A 9,647-nucleotide genomic window follows, 5' to 3' on the forward strand; every position below is an offset into this window, starting at 1 on the left:
ATGGAAGCAGCAGTCAAGAAATCATACAATGTATTGCATTAAGCAAATCTGTTGCACAAGACCTTTTTAAAGTGTTGAAGAACAAAGATGTCAGCTTGAGGACTAAGGTGCGCGTGACCCAAGCCATGGTATTTTCAATAACCTCATATGCATGCGAAACCTGGACAGCGAATAAGGAAGACCGTAGAAGAATTGATGCTTCTGAGTTACGTGCTGGAGGAGAATATTGAAAGTGCCATGGGCTGCCAAAAGAACCAATAAATCCATTTTGGAAGAAGTGCAGCCAGGGTCTGTTCCTTGGTGGCCAAGATGGCCAAACTTCGTCTCTCATACTTCGGACATATTGTCAGAAGGGACCAGTCGCTGGAGAAGGATATCATATTTGTTAAGGTGGAAGGTCAGAGGAAAAGAGGAAGACCCCCATGGAGATGGATTGGCCAAGTGGCAGCATTGATGGACTCAAGCGTGGCAACAGTAGTGAGGTTTGCCTAGGATGGGGCAGTGTTTTGTTCTGCTGTTCATGAAGTTGCTATGAGTCCATACCGACTCGATGGCACTTAACAACAACAGCAACAACATACATTGAGATGTAGTCCATACTGAAGGCCGTGGTTTTTGATCTTTATTAGTAAGTATTTTAAGTCCTCCTTGCTTAAAAGGACAATCGACGCAGAGAAATTAACTCAGTTGTACAAGCTCATGAAACTGAATTTGAACTCAGGCCTGCAAACTCTAGAACCTGTGCTCTACACATTTCCTGGTGCAGCTAGTCCCCTGAAAAATGATAAAGTCCTTGTTTTGTAGCCAACAGGTAGTGGAGCTTTAGGAGGTACTGTACTTCAAAGCCTGACCTTTTTTTTTTTAATCACTTTTTTGCTTCAGTTTTCCAGACTTTATCATGGGGTAAAGCGAGCCGCAAATCCTCCCCACATATTTGCGTCAGCAGATGCTGCTTACCAGTGTATGGTTACTTTCAGCAAAGACCAGGTAAGACTTTGCCTACTGTTATTACTTTCCTACCACGTCACACTCTTAAGATATTCTTTATCTTCCTCTTTAGCTCTTCAGTTCTTCCTGACAATTTCTCAATTTGAGTGCTGATGCTGGCCCAAGGAAATAAGACATTCAAACTGGAACACTGATAAGTCAAGTCACAGTACTAAGGGAACATTAAAACACTTTTCAATATGTGAAACACTCACATCAAGAGCATTTACTTAACCCAATAAAATGTAATGAGGAAAAAAAATGTAATGAGGATATTTCTAATATGACCATAATTAGAACATAAAACAAACAAAAACCCAATTCATGTGGCAATGATTGTAATAAAAATATTACATTACAGGATGTAGAATGACATAGAGGAAATTTCCTCCATTAAGGTCTCAGAATTTTCATTTTCCAGTCCTTCTTTTCTGAAATATTATACACAGGTTGACAGTGATCATGAACAATACCATTGAGCTGCTGAAAATTTGTCATTCATTAGGTAAAAACTGAATTAACCTTAAACGAACCAAAAGGTTAGTGGTTATGTGCCATCAAGATAGTTCTGACTCATAGTGACCCTATATAGGGTTTCTGAGGCTGTAAATCTTTACAACAGCAGAAAGTCTCATCTTTCTCCTGTGGAGGCATTTGACCTTGGCACCCCTGAGACTATGATCCTGAGTCCCCACACCCCACTAAAACATTCCCTCAAGGTGTTTGGCTATAGCTAAGAAGAACACCATTTTTTAGCCTCTCAGATGGGCAAAAACCCAACATAGTCTGTTCATGAAGCTGTAGGAGAGTGGACACGTCCCTCTATTTATATAGTCCTTAGAAAAGCAGTTTGGCAGATTCTATCAAATTAACAAATATGTTTACCCTTTCTCCAACAATCCCACTTCTAAGAATTTATTTTATATATGAGCCTGCATGTAGATATAATTACCTATTTTTGGGAATATTCATTACAGAATTGCTTATAATAGCAAAAGAAAACAGACAAGCACCCATTAATAAGGGAGTGTCTCAATGGATTATGGTACATCTATACAGTGTGGCACTGTAGGATCAGCACAGGGTCTGCCCTTCAAACCCACCAGTTGCTCCTTGGGAATCCTATACAGGGTCTCTATGAGTTGGAACTGACTCAGCAGCACTTAACAACATACCGTTGTAACAGAGTTCTGGTGTGGCGCTATAGGATTAGCACCGGACTGTTAACTGCATTTTGGTGGTTCAAACCCACCAGCAACTCCTCAGAAACCCTATCAGGGTCGCTACGAGTCAGAACAAACTCTATGGCACTTAACAACAACAACAACATACAGCTGTAAGGATGACTATAATCTGTTGGGGATACAGTGGTTTAAGCATTAGACTTCTAAACTAAAGACCTGTGGTTCAGATCCTTGGTGGGAGAAAGATGAGGCAGTCTGTTCCTATGATTTACAGCCTTGGAAACACTATGGAACAGCTCTACTCTGCCCTGTAGGATATATCAGAATTGACTCAATGACAATGGATATGGTTTGATTTGGGATTTATACAATTGTACAAAAGATTGATAAATGAAAAAAATATGCAACTGTATGAAAGTTTGAAAAAATTCTCTATGTACCCAAATGGAAAGATTCCTAAGTTATACTGATCAGTGAAAAACGCAAGTTTACAGTCGTGGATATGATATGAAACCATAGTGGAACACACAGCATGTTTACTGTGCTACTACTAATCCTTTACTTGTCGTTCCATTTTCTGTGCCAGTGCATCGTCATCAGTGGCGAAAGTGGTTCTGGGAAGACAGAAAGCGCCCACCTGATTGTTCAGCATTTGACTTTCTTAGGAAAGGTATTGACTGCCTACTTTTTCTATTGTGCCTAAAAGTCACTGGAAAACAACTGAGCATTTTATAAATGACACAAATGGTGTTTTTATTACAGGTTACATAGAAACATTCCATCTTTGTTATGTTCCCTCCTGGATAGCTGTGCCTCTTAAGATAGCAGCATGCCATCCTTCCTTCACATAGTGAGCAAAATAATGCCAGCATGAATTTACCAGTTGATCAGCAATTAATTTTTCATGCTTTCAGTGTAATAAAAACACTTAGTCATTAGGCAGTAAAAGTGGTAGAATGGTAGGAACAGGATAAGGGAGAATCAATCAGGTGATTAACAGTTTGGGAAGGAGACATTTTTGAGCAAAAAAGAGGAAAAGTTTTCAGCTCGGCATAATGGACATTTGAAGGCATAGCTTGAAAAATGGTCAGGCTGCTCCTGTTTTACAGATGTTGCTGTTCAGTGCTGTAAAGTAGGTTCTGACTCATAGTGACCCTGTTTAGGATTTCTGAGGAGCAGCTAGACCTTGTGCTTAGCAGTCCAGTACTTATTCTACCATGACTAACTAATAAGGAATTTGAGGATTTTTTTTAAATAGGTGAAGTTTATTGAATACTATAATCGATGATTGAGAAATATTAAGGGATCTCTATTAACTATTAACTATTTAGGTCTTCTTTCTGTCAAGGATTTTAAGGGCAGTATGACTGGGGTATTGGTGCCGTACTATAGGATAAGCAGTGGACTGCTAACCATAAGGTTGATGGTTCAAACACACCAGCCTACCTCGGAAACCCTACGCAGGGTCACTATGAGTCAGAAACAAGTCAATGGCACTTAACAACAATGACTGGATTTAAAAACTGATGTGGACTCCTGGTGTGGTGCTGTGGGTTAATGCGCCAGACTGCAAAGCCATTTGAACTGCAAAGTTGGTGGTTCAAGCTCACCAACTGCTCCTCAGAAACCCTATACAGGGTCTCTATGGGTCAGAACTGACTCAATGGCACGTAACAACAACAATCTAGACTGATCTGGGGAATTGCTCAAATGAGATGAAGATGCTGAAGGCTAATGCTAATTTCTCCAAAAGGAATTCTTCCCCAAAGGATAATGTAAACTTGGGCGGGTACCTGGTAACTTTGGAAGGAAAGACTACCTGGCAACTTTGCTAGAGTTTCTGGAGCACCCTATTGACTGCTCTCTGTTTGATGCAGGCTGATAATCAAACTTTGAGAGAAAAAATTCTGCAAGTGAACTCCCTGGTAGAAGCCTTTGGGAATGCATGCACTGCCATCAATGATAACTCGAGCCGTTTTGGAAAATACCTGGAAATGATGTTTACACCAACTGGAGCTGTGATGGGGGCAAGAATTTCTGAATATCTTCTGGAAAAATCCAGAGTTATAAAGCAGGCAGTGTAAGTCACTTTGGGTTTCACCACTATAAAGACTGGGAGGCTTTGGGATTTTTTTTTTTTTTTTTAATTGTGAACATGGAAGAACATTGGCTTTATACCATTGTTTCATTGCAATGATTATAATCTCCTCTGTTCATCACCATTCAATAGTATTTGCTTCCATTCCCTCTGTTTTTCTTTCTTTTTTGAGGTGGGAGTGGGGTGGGGAGATGTACACAAAAACACTCAAGAATATATAATTTAAACAACCAAAGGGCACATTCTGAAAGCCTGCCTCTTGGCTGCTTGCAGCACTCAGTCCCTCCATTTCCATGAGTCTGGAGTTCTCAGCTGCTCTCTCTCTCCATGTCCTCGTCTCTGCCTTCATCTCTGGTGTTGGTGCATCTCTGAATAGGGTTCCGCATTCCACTTGTGCGCTCCCTTGATGGTTCTAGAGTCCTCTGTTTCTGGACTGTAAGATTAACTGTTGTTGTTAAGTGCTGTCTAGTCGATTCTGACCAATAGCCACCCTATATAGGGTTTCCGAGGAGCAGCTGGTGAGTTTGAACCACCGACCTTGCAGTTCAAATAGCTTTGCAATCTGGCACATTAACCCACAGCACCACAAAACTTCTACCTTTACAGTTGTGACAGTCGCAATTAATCTTAATAACAATTACTCACTATTGAATTGTAAGAATCTTATCCCCATCTCTTTTCACCCCATGTAGTCAAGAGGAAAACTATTAGTGGAGAGTCTATCTTCCCCCACACACTCTTAAACTAAACTCCCTCTTGAAAACTTGTAAGCCAGTCACTTTGTGCCTTTACCACTCCCTCATTTTAGGTAGGTAATGTCGAAGTTGCCATCCCTATCTCCCCTGTATGGGGATAAGATTCATACTTGATGTAAAGACTCCTTCCCTCTCAATTGGTATTTTGAGCTACTACATCTGTAAGTATAGGTCAAGTTCATCAAATTGTACCAATTTACACTCATTTACTTTATCAAAAATTGATTTTTCAATCTTTCTCTGATTGAGGTCTGATTATCCAGCCATCAAGGCTAGGTCAAATGGGTACTATCTGCAAGTTTGGGTGTTTTGGGGCGTCTCCCATCACTTCATATCAGCTGGATGCTTCACTCTCAGCTCTAGCCCTCTGTGGCTATGTCCTTGTCCATGGGCTCAGGAGTCTCCAGGTCTCACTACACACTTTGGACCAACCAGCCCTTCCTCTTCTCTCTCTCATCCCCAGGCCAACAGGTGACTATGAATCATGGTTGATCTCAGCCCATTTCTTCATTGCTGCCTTTCCACTTCTTCCACTTACCAATAGACCAATGTGGTCACCAGCAAGCTTACATGCCTGCTCATGTGTTCTCTTTGAGTTTCAGTTTTGGAGGGGGATTTGTCCTGAAGGGACTTGCTTGCTTCCCTTGATGGCTTTCTGATGAACAACTTGCTTATTCTTGTAGTAGCCAATCATACTGCCATTTTTGTTTTGGGTTTTCCTGCTGATCTTTCTTTGAAGATGTATCTTCTTTTGCTCTAGCTGTTCTAGGCTGGTGTGCTTGTCCTTTCTAGTGGGACTGTCCCACCAGATTTTGGTAAGTTTGATAGCTCCATTTCACCCTTAATATCAGCAACCCCCAGATTTTCCAATGGCAATTAATTATTTGGGCAAAAGATCAGTGATAGTTTCTCACCTAAAATATGTTTATGGAAAGACTATGAAGGGCTGGAATAGGAGGTCTTTGAATAGATATATTTGTTTCTCTTGAGTTGATTATATCAGGTAGAATTGAACAACATTGCTGCTGCTGCTGCTGCATGTTGTCCACTTGGTTCTGACTCACATTGTTGTTGCTAGGTGCCATCAAGATTGTACCAACTCATAGTGACCTTATGTACAACAGAATGAAACAATGCCCGGTCCTGCAACAACCTCATAATCCTTGCTATGCTTGGGCCCATTGCTGTTGCCACTGTGCTAGTTCATCTCATTTGGGGGCTTCCTCTTTTTTGCTAACCCTCCACTTTACCAAATATGACATCCTTCTTCAGAGACTATTTTTTCCTGATAATATGTCCGAAGTATAAGAGAGTAAGTCTCAACGTTCTGGTTTCTAAAGAGCATTCTAGCTGTACTTCTTCCAACACAGATTTGTTTGTTCTTGTGGCAGTCCATGGTACTGTTCATATTCTCTTCCAACACCATAACTCAAATGCATCAATTCTTCTATGGTCTTCTTTATTCATTGTCCAACTCTTGCATGCATATGAGGTTTGTTGAAAATACCATGGCTTGGGTCAGATGCACATTAGTCTTCAAACTGACATCTTTACTCTTGAACACTTTAAGGAGGTCTTGTGCAGCAGATTTGCCTAATGCAATACATTGTTTGATTTCTTACTGCTGCTTCCATGAGTGTTGATGGTTGATCTGAGCAAGATGAAGTCTTGACCACTTCAATCTTTCCCCCATTTATCTTGATATTATTTATTGGTCCAGTGGTGAGGATTTTTGTTTTCTTTACATTGAAATGCAATTCATACCAAAGGCTGTGGTTCTGTGATCTTCACCAGTAAGTATTTTAAGTCCTCTTCACTTTTAGCAAGTAAGATTGTATCATCTGAGTATAGCAGATTGTTAGTGAAATTTCCTCCAATCCTGATGCCACATTTTCTCTCATATAAATCAGTTTCTCGAATTATTTGCTCAGCATACAGATTAAGTAAGTGTTGTGAAAGAATACAATCCTGGAGTACACATTTCCTAATTTTAAACCATTTAGTTATCCCTAGCTCTGTTTGAATAACTAGCTCTTGGTCTATGTACAGGTTCCTCATAAGCACAATTAAGTGTTCTGGAATACTCATTCTCCGCAATGTTGTCCATAATTTGTCACAATCCACACAATCGAAAGCCTTTGCATAGTCAATAAATCACTAGTAAACATCTTTCTGGTATTTTATGCTTTCAGCCAAGATCCATTTTACATCAGCAATGCTATACCTACCTCATTTCACATCCTGGTCTGAATCTAGCTTGAACCTCTGGCAGTTGTCTGTCAATGTACCGTTGCAGTCATTTTTGAATTATCTTCAGCAACATTTTACTTGCATGTGATATTAATGATATATTCTGATAATTTCTGCATTCCGTAGGGTCACCTCTTTTTGGAATGAGCATAAATAAGGACCTCTTCCAATCACTTGGCCAGGTAGCTGTCTTCCAAGTTTCTTGGCATAGATTGATGAGTGCCTCCAGTGCCACATCAGTTTGTTGAAACATTTGAATTTGTATTTCATCCATTCCCCATGCCTTGTTCTTTGTCAATGCCTTCAGTGCACCTTGGACATCTTCCTTCAGTATCATTGGCTCTTGTCATATGCTAACTCCCGAAATGGTTGAACATAAATCATTTCTTTTTGGTATATTGACTGTGTATTCCTTCCATCTTCTTTGATGCTTTCTGCATCATTCAATATTTTGAATCCTTCAATATTTCAAGACAAGGCTTGAGTTTTCGCTTTTGTTACCTCACATTGAGAAATGCTGAGCATTCTATTCCTTTTGGTGTTGTAACTCCAGGTCTTTGCACATTTCATTGTAATATTTGATTTTATCTTCTTGAGTTGCCCTTTGAAATTTTGTATTCAGGTGTTTTACATCCTTGTTTCATCCATTTGCTTTAGCATCTCTATGCTGCAAAGCAAGTTTCAGAATCTCTCCTGACATTCATTTTTGTCTTTTCCTTCTTTCTTGTCTTCTTAATGATCTTTTGCTTTCTTCCTATATGATATTCTTGATGTCATCCCACAACTCTTCTGGTCTTTGGTTGTTAGTGTCTAATTAATCAAATCTGTTCTTGAGAAGATTTCTAAATTCAGGTGGCATATGTTCAAGGTCATATTTTGACTCCTTGGACTTGTTTTAATTTTCTTCAGCATTAGCCTGAATTTGCAATATGAGCAATTGATAATTTGTTCCACAGTCTGCTCTTGATCTTGTTTTGGCTGATGATATGGAGTGATGATATACCTCATTTCACATCCTCATCTGTATCCTTCACTATCTCTCTTCACAGATGTAGTCAATTTGATTTCTGTTTATTCTGTCTGGTGAGGTCCATGTGTAAAGTTGTGTTTCATGTTGTTTTGAAAAAAGATATTTGCAATTAGGAAATCATTGGTCTTGAAAAATTCTATCATGCAATCTCCAGCATCATTTCTATCACCAAGGCCATATTTTCCAATGACTGATCCTTCCTCTTTGTTTCTAACCAATTGCCAGTGATTATTGTATTCCAATTGCCAGTGATTATCAACACGTATTGTTTGATCAGTTTCAGCTTGAAGAAGTTGGTTTTGTTGTGTTGTTGTTAAGTGCCATCTAGTTAGTTCTGATTCATATGACCCTGTATAGAGTTTCTGAGGAGCAACTGGTGGGTTTGAACTGCCGACTTTGTGCTTCTAAGTCCCATGCTGATCTTACAGCGTCACACCAGAAGTTCACAGAGCTCTTCAATTTCATCATCATTGACTTTAGTGGTTGTTGCATAAATCTGAATAATTGTTGTTTTAACTGGTCTTCCTTGTAGTCACATGGATACTATTTTATCACAGCCAGCATTGGACTTGAAGGTTCTTGAAATGATATTTTTGATGATGAATGTGACACCATCCTTCTTCTATGTGTCATTTTTGCAACAGCAAACCATGTGATTGTCAGATTCAAAATGTCCAATACCAGTCCATTTCAGCCCACTAGTGCCTAAGATAGGGAGTCCTGTTGTGGCGCTGTAGGATAAGCACTAGATTGCAAGATGGTTGGAACAATAAAGTTGGTGTTTCCAACTCACTAGCTACGCCTCATAAACCCTGTGCAGGGTTCCTATGAGTCAGAACTGACTTTATGGCACTTACCAACAACACCAACACCTAGGATATTAATGTTTATGGGTTCCATTTCATTTTTGACAACTTCCAATTTTCCTAGATGCCTACTTTGTACATTCCATGTTCCAGTTATTTGTGGATGTTTACAGCTATTTCTCCTCATTCTGAATTGTGCCCATCAGTAAATGAAGGTTCTAAAAGTTTTACTCCATTCACATAATTATATTCCATTTTGAGGAGACAGCTCTTTCCCAGTCATATTTTGAGTGCCTTCCAACCTGAGGGTCTCATCTTCTGGCACTATATCTGACAATATTCTGTTGCTCTTCACCATGTTTCAATATTCAATATGCTGGTGCTATCTGACAGTGTTCTACTGCTATTCATAAGGTTTAATTGAATAAATATTTGAAACTACTCTATTTCTCCTTCTTCCTAGTCTGTCTTAGTCTGTAAGTTGAAACCTGTTGACTCTGGGTGATCCTGGCAGTATTTATAATACTGGTGGCATAG

At 39.6% G+C, this 9,647-nt stretch overlaps 1 protein-coding gene across 1 annotated transcript in view; it reads left to right on the forward strand.

The window, feature by feature from the left end:
- Positions 1-9,647, forward strand: part of MYO3B (myosin IIIB) — a 481,549-nt gene that overhangs the window by 93,721 nt on the left and 378,181 nt on the right. The window contains exons 6-8 of the mRNA XM_006866691.1: positions 883-987; positions 2,758-2,841; positions 4,049-4,251. Of these exons, the coding sequence (XP_006866753.1) occupies positions 883-987; positions 2,758-2,841; positions 4,049-4,251 (392 nt within the window). The remainder of the gene's footprint in view (positions 1-882; positions 988-2,757; positions 2,842-4,048; positions 4,252-9,647) is intronic.

The sequence above is a fragment of the Chrysochloris asiatica genome, unplaced genomic scaffold (assembly GCF_000296735.1).
Source record: "Chrysochloris asiatica unplaced genomic scaffold, ChrAsi1.0 scaffold00094, whole genome shotgun sequence".
Classification (NCBI taxonomy): Eukaryota; Metazoa; Chordata; class Mammalia; order Afrosoricida; family Chrysochloridae; genus Chrysochloris; species Chrysochloris asiatica.